At 52.7% G+C, this 18,273-nt stretch overlaps 1 protein-coding gene and 1 long non-coding RNA gene across 2 annotated transcripts in view; one reads left to right on the forward strand and one right to left on the reverse strand.

The window, feature by feature from the left end:
* The window catches only part of ACBD3 (acyl-CoA binding domain containing 3), a 32,547-nt gene extending 30,070 nt beyond the window's left edge, over window positions 1-2,477 (reverse strand). The window contains exon 1 of the mRNA XM_060643313.3: window positions 2,070-2,477. Within this exon, the coding sequence (XP_060499296.2) occupies window positions 2,070-2,355 (286 nt within the window). The 5' untranslated portion in view covers window positions 2,356-2,477. The remainder of the gene's footprint in view (window positions 1-2,069) is intronic.
* The window catches only part of LOC145713337 (uncharacterized), a 385,846-nt gene continuing 368,747 nt past the window's right edge, over window positions 1,175-18,273 (forward strand). The window contains exons 1-2 of the long non-coding RNA XR_014136405.1: window positions 1,175-1,894; window positions 8,938-9,280. This is a non-coding gene — a long non-coding RNA (uncharacterized LOC145713337). The remainder of the gene's footprint in view (window positions 1,895-8,937; window positions 9,281-18,273) is intronic.

Raw genomic sequence — 18,273 nt, forward strand, 5'->3', positions numbered from 1 at the left:
CCCATCAGGTGTCTCCTATCCTAACAGCCTCATCATTGCTGACCACGAAGTGATCTACACAGAAAGGTAACTTTAACTGCCATGTTATTTCTCCTTTTAAGTATCTGAATGCCGCTTTGAGAGCTTAATTTAGGAACTAAATGAACCGTACCTATCAATGTAGCTTTTATTCTCCAAGGTCACTGGTAACTAGGCCCCCAAATTACAGGTTCCTCAAGGACTCCTACTACTCAACAAGAATGTTAAAAGAATGTTAGCTTTAGACCAAATCTTGAGTCGGAGACGTCAAATATCATCATCTAATCCAGCTGTATACACATACACACACACACACACACACACACACACACACACACACACACACACACAGAAACTGAGTCTGGAAAAGTTAACTGCCTAGGAATTTACATGGTAAATAGAATCCAGGGCTTCCCGACCCCCAAAACAATGCCAAATTTACTGCAGGTTATACAGTGTTTTAATCTTACAAAGAAAATATTACTATTTTCAAATAAGACAGGCTCAGAAGATTGTTACCTTTATTTTGTTGTTGGTCACGTGGCCAAAGCTAGGATTAGAAGTTGGCCCTTTCCTATTCTCAAATACCTTTGTGCTACAATATACTTGAAGCTTATTGAACATTTGGAAAAGTTAAGTTCCAAGAATAAAAGTTTGAAGTAAAATGTAGTTATAGGAGTTGTATAGGAGCCACCAGATTTTTATCTAAGTGGTAATCTATCACCACCATAGGAAACACGAAATTCAAGCCAGTGACCTAAGACCCATTAGCCATTACCAATTCCCCACGCTGGCCAGTTCGCAGAGGGCTGAACTCAATGTGCAAGGACAATGAACATTTCAAGGGTAAGCTTTTTAATTAAAAAAAAAAAAAAAAAAAAAAAAGGAATAAATGTGGAATAACCAAATGTTCTAGAAAACTTATAAAACACTTCCATTAGTTTGCACAAAGTTATGCCGAGAGAAGACAAGTAACTTCTGAGCGTATCCCTACCACGAACTACACAACTTCAGCTACTCAAGTATGTCCTGCCCTCCAAAAGGAACTCCCTCTGGGAAAAGTGTCACAAATATGCTGTTCTGGAATGTACCCGAAACCTAGCAACCACTTTTAAAGTTGCATTCGGCCGTGGATCCGCCCCACAAGATCTAAATATCTCTAAGAATCAAACTAACAGGCGTCTCATCAGTCTTTCCCACTGAAAAGATCATGTGATTGGTATCGCCACCAGTGAATCACCCAAAAAAGGAGAAAGAAAAAAAAAAAAAAAAAACAACCCACACACCACAATCCTGCTCCAAGACAAGAGACGTCTTACAATTAATTGTGCGAGAAACAGAGTACTTGTAGGCCTTAACTGAGAACTCACTCTTGCGCATTGCTTCCAAGTACAATTTTAACCATCTAGAAGTTACTAGAACACTGAGGGCACCCCTTCCTTTTAGAGGTGGACGAGCCGGAGGGGACGCATTAGCTTAATACTTCCTCCTCGCGGCCACATCAAAACCGCCAGGTGTGCAAGTCCTATTCGAGTTGATGGTTCCCCGGAATGACTGCAAAGGGAAGGGAAGGAACCGATGGGAAGATATCTTCCTCCCCAGAAAAGGGGTAAAAATCGGGGGAACCTGGTGTGCCAAACCATAGGAAGCAAGAAAAGGAATACGACCGTTAAAAAAAAGCAAAGCAAAACAAAACGAAACCAAGACCAACCGCAAACAAAAAACCATCCCAGAACGGGATCCTCTAGGAGAGAAAAGGGCTCATTCTTCCACCCCGGCCCGTGGAAACCCGAGAAGCTGAATCAGGTCAAACGTCCTGGTAACCTCGGGGAGGCAGGACCAGGACCGCAAAACCCAGGTTCCGGGCCCGTCAGAGGTGTGTGACCCAGCGGCCCAGAGCGGGGAGACAAACTTCGGGGACCCCCCAAGGACGCAGCCTGCTCGGGTCGCCGCGGCCCGGGCGGGCCAGGCGGGCACTGGCCCCGTCACGCTCGGGCCCCGGGCGGACTCCGCGGGGCGGCCGAGGCGGGGGCGCGGCCGGGCCGGCTCACCTTTGAAGAAGCGCAGCGCCAGGCCGTACAGCTCCTCCAGGCCGAAGCCCCAGCGCTGCTCCAGCCGCCGCGCCTCCTCCGCCGCGCCCCCGGCCGCCGCCTCCCCGGGCTCCGGCTGCTGCCCTGCGGCGCCCGGCCCCCGGCCCGCCCCGGGAGGAGAGGGCGGCGGCAGCGGCGGCGGCAGCAGCGGGGCGCCCTCCGCGCCGGGCCGCTCCTCCGGGTCCGGGCTCAGCGTGAGGCCGTCGACCGAGACCTCGAGCCGCTCTGCGTTCAGCACCGCCGCCATCTCCGGCTGCTGCGCCTCCTCGGCGGGGGACAGGCGGCGGCCACGTATCGACTTCCTGCTGACCTCTGACCCTCGGCGACGCCGGAACTTCCGCCGCTGAGAAGGATCTCCGGCTCCGCGAGAGGGGCTGAGTCCCGCGCCCCGCCCCTCCGCGACCCCCAGGACCGCTGGCCCCGCCCCGGCCAGCCCCGGCCCGCGTCCGCCCGCGGGCGTCGTCCTCCCCGCCCCTCCCCCCCCCCCCCCGCTCCTTCAGCACGGCGGTCAAGGGCCCGCGGGGCGGGGTCGCGGGGGAATGGCGGAGCCAGCGAGGCCCGCGGGGCTCGGGTCGGAGATGGGGATGGGGGTCGCGGAGGGGAGGTGCCTACGGGGCCGGGGTCGTGGAGGGGGTGGGGCCCGCGGGGGCTGACGCCGCAGCGGGGCGGGGGTCACGGAGGGGCGGGGCCCGCGGGCCCTCGGGGTTCCGGTCGGAGGGGGGCGCGGGTCACGGAGGGGCGGGGCCCACGGGGCCGGAGTCGCGGAGGGGCGGGGCCACTGGGGGCGGGGCCAGAGGAGCTGGGGTCGCAGACAGAGAGCTGGGGTGACTGCGGGCACGTGTCCTGCCCTACCGGCCGAGACTCCTTCCGTCCGCGGGGTCGTGTGCTTCCCAGAACGGCCCCCACTCTGCCTTGGTCTCCACACAAACCGAAGGAAATGCTGGGCCAATGCCTTTTTTTTTTAAGGGGTGACTGAGGCTGCAGAAAGTTCCTGGGCTCCTGTGAGGTTGTATTAAATTGGTAGACGCTGGTTTTGCAGGACCGGGAGCTCATACGATTTGTGGGGCCCCTATTAAAAAAAATACCCAAGGGGCTCCTGGGGGGACTCGGCTGGTTAAGCATCTGACTTGGGTTTTGGCTCAGATCATGATCTAGTTAGTGAGTTCGAGACTCCGCCTACACGCTGGCTGGCAGTGAGGAGCCTGCTTGGGATTCTCTGTCCCTCACCCTCTGTCTCTCCCCCCTGCTCATTAATTCTCTCTCTCTCTGTCTCAAAATAAGTAAACTTAAAAACAAAAAACAAAACCCTTCTTTAAAAAAATCTGAAAGAAAGAAAAAACCCTTCTTTAAAAAAATCCAAAAATTATGTAGGTAAATATGTTTAGAAAGAGAAATCACAAATGACACTTTGATAAGTTGAAAAACGCCACAAGCATCACACACGACCATAAAATATTTGTTAACTTCCTGACACACTTATACAGGGTGTCCAAAAGTCCAGAAACACAGTTCATTTTTTTTAAAGATTGAAAATGCCCTTGGCAGCATTATGCATATTTACCTGTGTGTCTAGACTTTATGGGCACCATTTATGATAATTTTCCCCACGTTTTCAGGCCGCATACTTTCTTTTTTTTTTTTTTAATTTTTTTTTTTAACGTTTATTTATTTTTGGGACAGAGAGACAGAGCATGAACGGGGGAGGGGCAGAGAGAGAGGGAGACACAGAATGGGAAGCAGGCTCTCTTAGCCATCAGCCCAGAGCCTGATGCGGGGCTCAAACTCACGGACCGTGAGATCATGACCTGAGCTGAAGTCGGACGCTTAACGACTGAGCCACCCAGGCGCCCAAGGCCGCATACTTTCAGTCACCTTTTCCTATGACATTTTGTAATAGTTTCTATAAAGAAAATAGAAAGGTCAGTCTTATTCTCAGCATGGTGATCAAAAACTTTTTATTAGGGGACCCCTGGGTGGCTCATGGCTCAGTTGGTTAAGTGCCTGACTTTGACTCAGGTCATGACCTCACGGCTGGTGGGTTCGAGCCCCAACCTGTCAGCACAGAGCCTGGAACCTGCTTCTGATTCTATGTCTCCCTCTCTCTCTCTCTGACCCTCCCCTACTCGCACTGTCTCTCAAAAATAAATATTTTTTTAAAAAAACTTTTTATTTGGAGGGAAGGAAAAATAAGATAAAACCAGAGAGTGAGGCAAACCATAAGAAACTTTTAAATACAGAGAACAAACCGGGGGTTGATGGGGTGGGGAAAATGGGTGATGGGCATTGAGGAGGGCCCTTGTTGGGATGAACCCTGGGTGTCATTTGCGATGAATCACTGGGTTCTACTCCTGAAGCCAAGACTATACTGTATGTTAACTAACTTGAGAATGAAAAAATAAAGTCGTAGATACTTTGACAGGCCAAAAAAAAAAAAAGTCTATTGTTTATGTTTTAGTTTCCCACGTCATTACCGTTATTAGTGTGTATTGTTTTAAAGATTATTGTCAAATTTGGAAAAACCTGTATCGAGTTTCTTTCACATCTGAGCTCTAATATTTCAGGGATGTTTGGCGGCTTGAATGGCCATTTTGTGTATGGTTTTTGGTGGATTCCCAGTGTTTTTCAGAACAAGATTTGTCTGCTCCGTTAAGACAGGTTCTGATTCATTAAGATAAACAAAACATGTGACTTCAACTACAGACAGATTCGTTGTAGTAAGAAAGAGTACGAGTTTGTATCCCATAAACCCAAGAATTCTAATATGTTCCATTATTTTTTTTTCAATTTTTTAATGTTTTATTTATTTTTGAGAGAGAGAGAGAATGAGCAGGGGAGGAGCAGAGAGAGAGGCAGACACAGAATCTGAAGCAGGCTCCAGGCTCTGAGCTGTCAGCACAGAGCCCGGTGTGGGGCTGGAACTCGTGAACCACAAGATCATAACCTGAGCCAAAATCGGACGCTCAATCGACTGAGCCACCCAGGCACCCCTTATTATTATTTTTTTAATGTTTATTTTGAGAGAGCGATTGAGTGCAATCAGGGAAGGGGCAGAGAGAGAAGAGAAAGAGAATCCCAAGCAGGCTCAGCCTTCAGCACAGAGCCCATCACGGGGCTCAAACCCACGAACCGTGAGATCGCGACCTGAGCTGAAACCGAGAGTTGCACACGCTTAACTGACTGAGCCCCCCAGGCGCCCTGGTTGGGCATTTGAGATTAGGCATTGAGAGACTTCATTCTTCCACCAATAATTTTTTCCTCTTGACGGTTGCAAGGATTTCCTGTAGACCAGTTTCTCATTTCCTTTCACATCTTGTCCCCCCCCCCCGCCCCAGCCCCCCACTGCCCATGTATTTTCTGTGCCAGGTGTCACAGAGCTCCTTTGCCCCCTGGCCCTGCACGTTTGTGACACGGTGCTGGCTGAGTTGGCATTTCGGGCAGTAGGTGTTATTTCAGAAAGCCGTTCCTACACCTACCATGAGCACTGATTTAACAGAGCTCCAGTTAAAGGTATCCCTTAATCATCGTCCCCAGGTCCCCAGAAAGTCCCATTCCTGAACCCTCTAACGCGGAGGAGTGACAGAGGGAAGTGAGGACGCAAAGAGACAGTGGTCTTACGTATCTTGTTTCAGAAACTTTGACAGAAGCTTTGGACCAGGCGAAAATACCGCAGCGGCCTTGGAAGGGCCTGTGTGCGCGCGGGCTTGGGAACGAGCTTCGTTAATTGATGGTGAACCCGCCTCTAGTCGTAGGGGACTCTCATTCTGCTACTCTGAGCCCCAGTGACTTGTTTCCACTTAGCCTGGATCTTTATTCGTATTACATGTTACATATTTATTCGCATTCGGATTACATGGCCAAAGCTCCAAGAAGTCCTAACTGTATTTCCTTGATGTGCTAGGCTCACTGCTCCAGCCCCAGTACCCAGTACCTGTCACGCGACGGGTAAATAGAATTCTTCTTGGAAATACAGATTCCGTCTTCTGAGTGTTCTCCAATAAGCATTCCTTTCGTAACCTGAAAAAAAAATTTTTTTTTAACAAGTATAAATAGGGGCGCCTGGGTGGCTCAGTCGGTTAGGCATCGGACTTCGGCTCAGGTCAGGATCTCCGGGTTTGTGAGATCGAGCCCCGCGTCGGGCTCCGTGCTGTCCGCACAGAGCCTGCTCTGGATTCTCTGTTCCCATCTCTCTTTCTGCCCCCCTCCCCCGGCACTCGCTCTCTCTCACTTTCTCTCAAAAATGAACATAGAAAAAAAGATTAAAAAAAAAAGAGTATAAGTATTAAAACCTATAGAACATACCTAGGAAGATGGACAGGTAAAATCTGATAAACTAATCATTGACTTTTTTTTTTTTTTTTTTTTTTTTACTGTTTTGGAGTTTAACATATTGAATAATCTTTTTTTATGTTTATTTATTTTGAGAGAGAGAGAGGAGCATGGGGTAGAGAGAGGGAGGCATAGAATCCCAAGCAGGCTTTTTTTTTTTCTTTCAAAAAAATTTTTTAATGTTTATTTTTGAGAGGGAGAGACAGAGTGTGAGCGGGGGCGGGGGGTGGGGGGTGGGACAGAGAGAGAAGGAGACACAGAATCCGAAGCAGGCTCCAGGCTCCGAGCTGTCAGCCCAGAGTCCAACACGGGGCTCGATCCCACGAACCATGAGATCGTGACCTGAGCCAAAATCAAGAGTCAGACACCCAGCCAACTGAGCCGCCCAGGCGTCCCAGTTTTACCATTTCTGAAATTCTTTTAGAAGTTTCCTCCCTCAGATCAACGTTTCCCTCTGTTCCCTCCGCACAGCATTCACCTTCTCTGCGAAATGTTATTAGAGTCCCAGAGACTGAGTTCAACTCCGTGCATTTCCGGCTTTCTCTGTGATAATCACTACTCCGTAAATGTTGCGCTTTAGTCACACAGAACGCTTTAGTGGGGATAATTATTTTGTACTCCTTGCCTGCAAGCACAGGGAGGGCCAAGGTCATCCCTCTGGAGCCCCACAGCCCCTGTCACAGGATAGAAGCGTTTTATGAGGCTTGCAAGGTTGTTAGCTTGAATTGGTTGTTACCGCCTTCAGATCTGCGCCTGCCCTTGGCGCTGGATGACCGTGACCGGAGGCTGCCTCCTCGAGGAGGGACATGTGCTCTAAGTTTGCAACAGTCGCCCCAGCCAGTCGTGAGGGACACCGTCCTTGCTGCGATTGATCATTTTGCACCAATATCTGTTTACAGTGGTACCTGCGTGGCCACCATGGGCATGTATTCGTGTTTGTAACTCCCTAATACAGAAGAAAGAAAATGGCATCCTGCCTGGAGGGTTTGAAGAGATAATTCTGATTGATCATTGATAATTCTTTAAAAAAATTTTTTTTAATGTTTATTTATTTTTGAGAGAGAGTCAGCGTGAGCGGCAGAGGGAGAGAGAGAGAGAGACACAGAATCCGAAGCAGGCTCCAGGCTCTGAGCCATCAGCACAGAGCCCAATGCGGGGCTCGAACTCACGAACCGTGAGATCATGACCTGAGCCGAAGTCGGACGCTTAATGGACGGAGCCACCCAGGTGCCCCTCGATCTGTCACTTTTTAGATGCTGTGACCTTAGACTCACTTTCCGGACCTCTGTCTCTTTACCTGGAAAAAAGTCAAAATTGTTCTGGGCTGTCAGCCTGGAGCCTGCATCGGATCCTCTGTCCGCCTCTCTCTGCTCCTCCCCTACTCTCTCTTTTAAAAATAAATAAAAATAAATATATTTTTAAAAGTATGTGCTTTTAGGAGCACCTGCGTGGCTCAGTCGGTTGAATGTCCGACTTCGCCTCAGGTCATGATCTCACGGCCTGTGAGTTCGAGCCCCGCTTCAGGCTCTGTGCCGACAGTTCAGAGCCTGGAGCCTGCTTCCGATTCTGTGTCTCCCTCTCTCTCTGCCCCTCCCCTGCTCATGCTCCGTCTCCCTCTGTCTCTCAGAAATAAATGTTAAAAAAATTTTTTTTAAAGTATGTGTTTTTAAAAACAAATCTCCCATAATCCCATTACTGAGATCTTTGCTCAAAAATTTTTTTCTAACATTTATTTATTTTTGAGAGACAGAGCACGAGCCGGGGAGGGGCAGAGAGAGAGGGAGATCCGGAATCCGAAGCAGGCTCCGGGCTCCGAGCTGTCGGCACAGAGCCCGACGCGGGGCTCGACCTCACGAACCGGGAGATCATGACCTGAGCTGAAGTCGGACGCTTAACTGTCTGAGCCACCCAGGCAGCCCCCCATTACTGAGATCTAACCAGCATTAGCAATGTGGGGTTCATTCTTCCCGTCTTGCAAATGCTAAATCCATATAATAATAATAATGATGATGATGATGATGATAATGATAATAGTAATAAATAGTTATTACGAAGTAGTACCCCCCACTGACAGTAGGAAGAAGCTGTTTAGGAGAGGAGGCCCTTGATTCAAGGACCTGTTAAAAAGCTGCTCAGACTAATGCTGAAGCTTCAGGGCCCCGCAGCCCCACCTGCTGGCCGGAGGCGGGAGCGCTGCGGCAGGTGGACTCCCTGCGCTCCCGTCCTCTCCCGGCTGCGGACTCAGCCCTGCGGCCCCGGCCCCGCGGCCCCGTGGCCACCTCCTAGGTGGGGCAGGAGGTTGGGGGCGTCGGTGGCGACGGCCTCTGTGGCTCCGCCTGGGCTCCTCAGAGCCAGAATAAAGGCCGGGGCTCTGCGCGGAGGGGCAGGGGCGGGGGCGAGACACCGAGCACGGTGACACTTCCCTCAATGAAGGATGTGAAAACCAAGAGCCCATCAGCCATGCTGGAGGAAGGACCGAATTATCTTTCCTTTCTCTCAATAGGACATTGTTATCGCCTGGAGACAAGGGACATGCAGCCAAAAGAAAAGTCGGAAGAAAAATAAGCGCAGAGGTGTCTCAGGAAGTTAAGCGACAGGAATGACAGCCGCGATTCCCGTGTCGTTTGAATTTTGCCCTACCGGTCAGCTCTTTTTAACATTTGCGAGTCATCGGGGTGTCATTTCCAAGTAAACACTCGTTTCTGTACCTCATTTTCTATTCTTTGTGCTAAAGAACTCCCCTTCAGGGGTGGCTCCTTCGGTTAAGCGTCTGACTCCTGGTTTCGGCTCAGGTCATGATCTCACGGTTCGTGAGTTCGAGGCCCGCGTCGGGCTCTGCGCTGACGGTGCAGAACCTGCTCGGGATCCTCTCTCTCCCTCTCTCTGCCCCTCCCCTGCTCTCTCTCCCTCTCTCTCATTCTCTCCTTCCCAAAATACATAAATAAACTTTTAAAAAAAAATGCTGTTTGAAATAAGTCCCCTTGTCCCTATATTAAAACGAGGAAACTGGGGGATTCCTGGAGGGCTCAACCGGTAGAGCATGTGACTTGTGATCTTGGGGTCGTGAGTTTGAGCCCCACGCTGGGTGTAGAGATTACTTAAATAAATTAAAATTTTGAATCAATCAGTAAAACGAGGAAACTGAGTCACAGAGCCGGTGGAGAAGTCTCCGTGTGTGGTCAGGTCTGTCCGACTCCTCAGCCCGAAGGGCTGGCTGTGTCTCCAGCCCCGGTCGGCCTGTACCCCCGGAGTCTTAGCGGCCTGTGGGGCCCCTGCATTCAGCTAACTAACACTGCTAACAGCTTCTCGGGGCTCCGAACGTCCCTGCCACAGAGCCTAAGCAGCCACCAGCTGTCACTCTCCCTGCGCAGAGCGGATCATGGGTGTTGCTCAAGGCGATGCGTCCTTGCAAGACCTTGGTTGTCCACAGACACCCCGGCCCTGGAACCCCCATCTGGATAAACAGCCCCCCCGGGATATTCACGATGGTCGATGAATTTATTTCACACATACCGTGCCCCAAGCACTTCCCGTGCTTTGCCTCATCTAGTCCTCAAAGTCTCGTGAAGTAGGTATTATGAACCCATTTCACGGAAGAGGAAACAGAGGGTCAGGGAGATTTATAATAATAGCACGAAGGCGGGAGAGTATGGTACTAAGTATTCTAGACTCTAGAGCCGGTCCGTACAATTCTGGAGCCCGTTCTCCCACCATTCTCGCTGTGTGATCTCGAGCACGTTAAATAACCACTCTGGGCCTCAGTGGCACAGCCACCAAGTGACAATAATCGTAACTTACCAGACGTGTGTCAACACACACAACCACACTGGGACGATAAATTCTTCGTAAATGTCTGTTCTTTTAATATCACTTTTTTGTAATGTTTCTTTATTGACTTTTAGACAGAGAGAGAGAGAGAATCCCAAGCAGGCTCCACGCTGTCAGCACAGAGCTCCATTCGGGGCTCGAACCCACGAACCATGAGATCATGACCTGAGCTGAAATCAAGAGCCAGACGCTTAACCGACTGAGCCCCCCCCCCAGGCACTCTTTAGTATCATGGCTTTTACAGAAGCCTCCCAGAGTCCTAAAGAAAAACCATCATGCAGAATTCTGCCCCCCAAGATCGCCAGGGTGGACACGGGGTTCTGTTAGCATATGGGCATCGTTTCTTAACTGTGCGCCCTCCTGGCCCAGCCAGGCAGAAGTTGCTATTTGAGAGACTAAGTCCCCTCCGCCCCCACTCACCTGGCTTGGCCTGGGGCTGGTCAGGTGAGGAGGACATTTGATTTCAGTCTCTTGGCAACGGGTACAGAGAGTCCCTTCAGAGGGTGCCAAGATAGAGGCCCAGGAATGTTTATTACAACAGCATTTTATTTATTTTTAATGCTTATTTATTTTTGAGACTGAGAGAGAGAGAGAGAGAGAGAGAGAGAGCATAAGCGGAGGAGGGGCTCGAACCCACGAACTATGAGATCATGACCTGAGCCGAAGTCGGACGCTTAACTGACTGACCCACCCGGGCGCCCCTACAACATAAGGGACAAGGGGGATATATACATCCACTAAGTGGAATTTAGTACCTGGCTGGCTCAGTCAGTGGAGCGTGCAACTCTTGATCTTGGGGTTGCAAGGACACATCCCCAGGACCTGCTCTGCGGAGGGAGAGTAACAGTCGCTACATGCACAGGACAGAGCAAGGGGCTGATGGCAACTTCCCCAAATTATTGCCGTAATTGAGATATTCACTCAACGAATATTTAGTGGGCGATATATTTCGGGCGCAGACAGACGTGGTCCTGTTCTGATGTGCCTGGAGGTCCGAGGGCCGTGGATCTCAACCTTACGAGACCCAAAGCGTCTTATAAAATGGATCATTTTTGGTATCCCGTTTACTATCTGAAAAAAAAAAAAAAATCCCTAGATAAAAGAACATATCTGCACAATCATTTCTGCGCCAGCTCTTAAATGTTATATGAAACAGAAAGGCAGGCAGAGCTTCTGGTAACAGAACTCTGTACGTTTAAGTGTAACAGCCAAGCGGGCCAGGGTTTCGTCCGTGCGCGGAAACGCCTGGAAAGCATCTGCCACGAAAGCAGCCGGATCGCGGGGGGCTGCGGTCGGTGATAGGATTTTCGAAATTGCGAACAACTCGAGAGAAATTAGTGCAGACGTCGATACCGCCCCGGAAATTTTAGCGTGGGTTCAAAGTGTGCAAACCGCTCACCGTGTTCATTGGTCAAATTCAGGTCCTGGGCTCGGATGATCGCGGACTGGCCTGTGGTCTCCACGGCTGTCCAGCCGCAGGAAGTGAGAGTCTGGGGGAAGGATCTGAGCCTGGCAGGACAGACATCCTAGTGTCCCCAGTCCCGCCCACGGATCCCCACCCGCCCAGGCTGCTTGTCCCCCAAGGCCGAGAAAAACAGAAACGCCTGTGAGGCTTCAGAGGCAGAACCTCCGAAGAGTCCGAGAACAGCCCTGGTCACACCGCATATCTTCAAACAGCAGGATGTCCTGATATCCAGGAAAATGTGGTGAGCGAGCCCCCAGAGCAGGGACCTGGGGGCTGTCTTCTAGGTGTCAGACTGCAGGATTCCGGCAGACATCAGGGTGATAATCAAATAAAATCTCCGTTATAAAGGACCTTAAAATAAGTACCAAGAGTGTCCCCGTGGCACAGGGCCGTATATCAGGGTCATCTATTTATTTGAAAAGAAATTTTTTAGGCTGTCTGGGAGGCAGGGCTGTGGCCGTTCCCAGCCAGTGGGAACGGGCAGTCTTTGCTCATTCTCTTCATTCCCTGCCCGTTTTATTTGTGAGTCTTTCCTAATACTAAGCACAAGTATACGTTGTATCTGAACAAATACAAAATACGAATATATACCTATAACGTCTCTTTAATGCCTTTACTTTGTAAGTAACCGCAAAATAACACGGATCAGTGGTGAAAATGTATTCCCGCGGCACCAAAGGGTGGAAGGTGGAGAGTAGGAGTCCCCTCCCCCACCTGAAAAGCCTGCTTCCCAGAGACTCGAGTTTCTCACGCACCCTTCCTTCCCTGCATTCTTTTCTGTGCATCTGCAAATACACGGGCATACGTGTATTTGCACACAAATGTGCCTCTCGTACACATCTTGTTCGGCAACTGGCTTTCAGAGCACGAACGGGGGAGGGTCAGAGAAAGAGGGAGACACAGAATCCGAGCTGTCAGCCCAGAGCCCGACGCGGGGCTCGAACTCATGAACCGCGAGATCGTGACCGGAGATGAAGTCGGACGCTCAGCCAACTGAGCCACCCGGAAGAGCCATACTGGATCCAAAGTCCCCACAGCTCTGCTGACCCACCCACTGTCCCCACCTCGCGCCCCACCTTCCTGGATTTCCTGCAGAGAAGGATCCTCCTGGCTCTGGGAGAAGCTTCGCAACGGTTTCTCCTTGTCCGTGGAGGAGAAATGCAGGAGAGGGCAGCAAGCGGCCTCTGGGGCCTCTGGGGACTTCTCTGGGGACTTCTCTGGGGAGTCCTCCAACTGACTGATGGATTATTAAAGCAGCATTTGTTGGTGGATCCCCCCCCCCCAACCCCAGATTTAATAAGTGAGTGCAACCTATAACCTTCCTTATCTAAAAATAAGCAGAGTTAATATTTTGGGAGATGCCCCCTCCCGAAGCTTTTCTGCGAATATACGTGTGCGTATTTTCTTTGTTTGTAGAAAATGGTGTATTTCCCGTATTGTGTTGTCACGAACATTGCTTTTCCCACTCAGCAATATATTGTTCGCTCATGGCGATAAATGCCATTTCACAACACAATTTCTTTTTTCTCTTTTAATGTTTTTTTAATTTATTTTTGACAGAGAGAGAGAGAGAGAGAGAGAGAGAGCATGAGCAGGGGAGGGGCAGAGAGAGCGGGAGACACAGAATCAAGTCCAGCCTCGGCCGGTAAGCTGCTTGGGTGAGCGAGGCCTGAGTCAGTTATTCCGTCCCATCCCCAAAGCCCCAATTTCTTTACCTGTAAAATTAAGTGATGTCCGTACAACTGGATATTACCCAGCCATAAAAGGGAACGGAGTAGGGGACACGTTAGGTGAGCCTTGGAAATGTTGCACCAAGTGGAAGAAGCCGGTCACGAAAGGTCACACGTGATATGAAATATCCAGAAGAGGCCAGTCGGCAGAGAAAGACAACAGACCGGCTGGTGGTTGTTAGAGGCTGGGGGAGGGAAAGAGCAGGACTGGGGAGTGGGGGGGGGGGGGGGGGGCGTCTCCCTCGGGGCCAAGGACACCACGTGTCCAGACGCAGGTGACGGCCGACGGCTGCACGTGTACAAAGCGTCACTGTTTCCGGCGCTCAGAAGTGGTTAATTTCATGCTGCGTGAATATCACCTCCATGAAAGCAGGGCCGATGAATGTAGTTACCACCCAGGGGCTGCTTCCGGGCTTTGAGTAGAGAATGTTCCAGTAGGGACCGCAGTGAGTACAGAGCTCAGCACAAGGGGACGTAATCAGTGGCTGCTGTCACAGATCACCGCCCAGGGCGATCCTGGAGCCCCCACCCCACCCGCTGTCACCTCCCCCTCCCCCCACCTGTCTCTCCACTGCCTCCTACCTCATACTCTGGACCTGCTGTCCCCGGGGCCTCCTGCGGGCTGTCCCTGCCCAGGTGGCCACGGCCACCACCCGGGAGTCGTTATCCAGTGTGGCCTTCTCCTTCTCCCCAGGGGGCCCTGCCCTGCGTTCAAGAGCATCGGCTCCGCACACCCCCTCCTCCTTCCCACTGTTTCTTTGTAGCACCTCTAATAAGCGATGTGGGTATGCCGTGCTAAATTGTTGTATCATCAATCGCTTATTTTGTTTCTTCTCTTTCCTCTCCATCAGAACGCGAGCGCTGTGTTCACCACGGTCCTCCCAGCGCCAGGCTCAAGGCAGGCACACGGGGGACACCGTGAGATCATGACCTGAGCCGGAATCGAGAGTCGGATGCTCAACCGATCGAGCCACCCAGGCGCCCCATGATCCGCCTGTATTCTTACGAGGACTTTAACCAGCTGTCAGCACTAGGCTTAGGCTACAGGCTTGAGTGCTTGAGAGAGGTGTAGGGTCACCTGGGTGGCTCGGTCGGTTGAGCGTCCGACTTTGGCTCAGGCCATGACCTGGTTCGTAGGTTCGAGCCCCGTGTTGGGCTCTGTGCTGACAGCTCAGAGCCTGGAGCCTGCTGCAGATTCTGTGTCTCCTTCTCTCTCTCTCTCTGCCCCTCCTCTGCTCACGCTCTGTCTGTCTCTCTCATAAATGTTAACAAATTTTTTTAAAAATAAAACTAAACTAAGTAAAGATTTTGGAGTAAAAGCTCAACGTACTGAGTCCTAAGCGTTTTGAGGCCTCAGATGAAAATGCACCTGCAACACAGGTAGCTAAGAGGTGGCTGTCTGGGCAGTCGAGGACCGCCTTCTGTCCACTGCACCCTGCAGCCTTGTTGTATGAAGTGACACAGGCCTGGGGCATCACTCAGGGCCGGCCACAGAGCCTCAGACGTGGAGGCGGGGTGGGGGGGGAAGGAAGGGAAGATTCTGGAAAACGAGGAGGGGCGGGCAGTGATCCTAGCAACAGGAAGGAGGGGCCGGGGGCCAAAGGACTTGGTGCAAAAGAAAAACCCACTGGGTGTCTGGCCACCTCTGTCTGTCCCTTCTGTCCCTGCAACTCCCAACACATCACTCACTCTTCTCCCATTTCCTGTAGCTGTGGGGACAGACGGCCTGAGGGCTGTTCTGGGTCAGGAGGCCCCCGCACGGTGTGTTCCAAATGGCCAGACTCTGCGGTAAAGAAAAAATTTAGCAGGACACTTGTGAAAAGTGGAAAGGCAGACTTTATTCGGGACAATCTTTTTTTTTTTTTTTTTTTTTGCAATGTCTTTATTTATTTTTGAGAGAGAGCATGCATGGGAGAGGGGCAGACAGAGAGGGAGCCACAGAATCTACAGCAGGCTCCAGCCTCCGAGCTGTCAGCTCAGAGCCAGACGCGGGGCTCGAACTCATGAACTGCGAGATCATGACCTGAGCCGGAGTCGGACACTTAACTGACTGAGCCACTCAGACTTCCCGGGACGATCTTGATACAATAGAGCAGGGGAGGGACAGAGATCGGTCTCATCTGGGAACACTGCACGGGCAAGTGGGGGTACAGCCAACGAGCAGGTGGGGCAGTGCAGGAAAGATTACTGAAAGGTCATTACTAAAATTACATTAAATTATAGCAGGGGGCAGGGTGCGGGGGGGGGGGGTTCTGGCTGAAATGACCCAACAGGATCCTTGTCGGAGGCAGGCCAAGGGGGCCAGAGATCACCTGGGGGCAGTGGAGAACACTGGGGCACAAGGGGGGGAGGGAGGGCGTGTTCCCGCCAAACTGACCCAGCAGCGTCCTTTCTAACACTGGGTTTTTACCCGGAAGTTTCCAGATGGGTCTGGGGAAGGTTCAGAGGCCAGACTAAAGTGTGACCCAGCAAAGAATCCTTGTTGCCCGGCAAGGTCCCGGGGCAGGTCCAGAGCCCCTCGTGGGACCCGGTGAGACTCAAACCAGCACCCTTGCAAGCATACCCCGGGTGGGGATAGCGTGTTGACTTGGGGTCTCCAAGCCAGGGAGGGCAGCAGAGCTGGGGCGCAGCCTGCAGTCAGGGTTTTAAAGTCATTCTCCTTTCACACATGGGGAAACTGAGGCCCCGAGGAGGGGCAGGCCTTGTCCAAGGCCCTGCCATTCTGGCCTCCACCCCGTGCTCAGCACTTACCCCATGCCCCCCCACCCCCAGGGAAATGACAGATTTTCCTCCCAGATAAGGGCCCCTCACGCCCCAGGTGTGGCCCATCCGATCTGCTTGCTAATTCTCCACCCTCATCACCCTCCGGGGCTTCACAAGTACCCGTCACTGACCACTTCCTGCAGCCTCCAAGGCTTCAAAACTGCGAGAAACTTCCTATGGCCCCGAGAACGTTTCATCCCACCAGCGCCTTTCATCGGAGCCTTTGAAAATGCCCTGAGAAGCTTCCAGCCTCAGAGAACCTCCAGGAAGAAGGTGGCAGGCGGGTACCGCCGCGCCCATTTCCCTGCTGGCAACACTGAGGCTCTGGGGGGGGGCGGCTGTCAGTCACCCCAGCTGAGCGTCCCCCCCACCACCCGGGTCAGTTCCTCGCGAGATAGATGTACAGGGGCTGACAGAGACCCCATGGAGCCTTCCAGAAAGAGACGGTGAACCCCACGGTTGCTCTTGCACGCATACCCCCCCTCCCCATGTCCTCTGTCTCAGCGATCCTCACCGCGGCACCCTCGGGGGCTCACGGCCCTCGTACACCCTTTGAGCTGGCCCCAGAGCACCCCTCGCCCCCCACCCCGCACACCTGGGGTCCTGCCCCGCGGGGAGCTCGCAGGCCAGGTGGGTGCCCAGGTGAACACAGCTGAGGACACACTGCAGGGCAGCTGGTGAGACGTGACAGACGGGCGGGGGCGGGGGGGGGGGGTGGGCAGAGCCGGAGAGAGGGCACAGGGTCCCTCCAGCACCGCCGTCGGGGTCATCGGGACCCCCAGGGCCGTGTTCTGGTGCGTGTTCATTACCGCGCGTGTTGGCCCGGACTTCCGACTTGGAGAGCCCTCTCTTGCCCTTGGCCGGCACTTCCGGCCAAGGAAGCCCCCCTGGTGGGTAAGCCCCTCTGCTCCCCCAGACACTGAAGCCCGAGAAAAGCAAAGCTTTGAGGGGTGGGGGCCTGCCCCGGATCGGACAAGTGATAAGGGACTGAGTGAAGACAAGTCCGAGAATCGGCGCTTCCTGTCGGAGTTCCTGGACCCCGAGACGGCAGGACCTGCCCGAGCTCACTCACGAGGGACGCTGCGGGTCCTGTTATTCATGATGAACCGCGCCCTGAGCCTCTGTAGGTTCCAGATACTGCGTTGGGGGCGGGGAGGGGGGACAAGCCAGACCCAGCCTCTGAGGGTCCCCAGGGAGGGCAGGCAGGTGCTCGGATCCGGGTCAGGTGCGGTGGGCAGGAGGGCCGGGAGGACCCCGCAGAAGCCCTCCCCACCCCACCCCCCCAGCCGGTCTGGGGGCCAGGGCTCCTTCTGGGGGTTGACACCCACACTTCATGGGGACAGAGCCCCGAGCCGTCCTCCCCAGGCCTGGAGCTGGGGTGGCTGCGTGGACGAGGCCATGTGCGCGGGGAGGACACCGGGCTGGGCTCAGTGCCAGGAGCAGCCATGGGGCCGAAACAGAGGCCTTTTAGAGTCTGAGATTGAGACCCCAGCCCTCAGGTCCAAGGTGCCTCACGGACCCCAAGTAAGAGAGACTAACTCCTCATCCGGGCAAGCCCCCTACTCAGCCTCCCCTCAGGTGCTCTCAGAGCAGGGTTTTCCCAGAAGGGGAGCGGCTGGGAAATGCCCTGGGGCATCCTGGGCCTATCCTGAGTCCTCCCAAGCCTAGAACCCATGGGAGATTACAAGAGTTTCAGGGTAACTGGGGTACGGGGCGCCTGGGGGGGTCTCAGTCGGTTCAGCATCGCCTTCGGCTCAGGTCACGATGTGGCGGTTTGTGGGTTCAAACCCCGCGTCCGGCTCTGTGCTGACAGCTCAGAGCCTGGGGCCTGCTTCGGCCTCTGTCTCCCTCTCTCTGCCCCTCCCTCGCTTGCACTCTGTCTCTCTCTCTCTCTCTCAAAACTAAATAGACATGAAAAAAATTATTTTCGGGTCAGCTAAACAAGATTTGTCTGTATAAAAACCACGCGTGTATAGTTTTCCTGCATAGTTACATGTATGTGTACGTTGCACACAAGCACGGAAGAGGTTTTACACGAAAGGGTTGAGGGTGG

This window comes from Panthera onca, chromosome F1 (genome assembly GCF_046562875.1).
Source record: "Panthera onca isolate mPanOnc1 chromosome F1, mPanOnc1 haplotype 2, whole genome shotgun sequence".
Taxonomy (NCBI): domain Eukaryota; kingdom Metazoa; phylum Chordata; class Mammalia; order Carnivora; family Felidae; genus Panthera; species Panthera onca.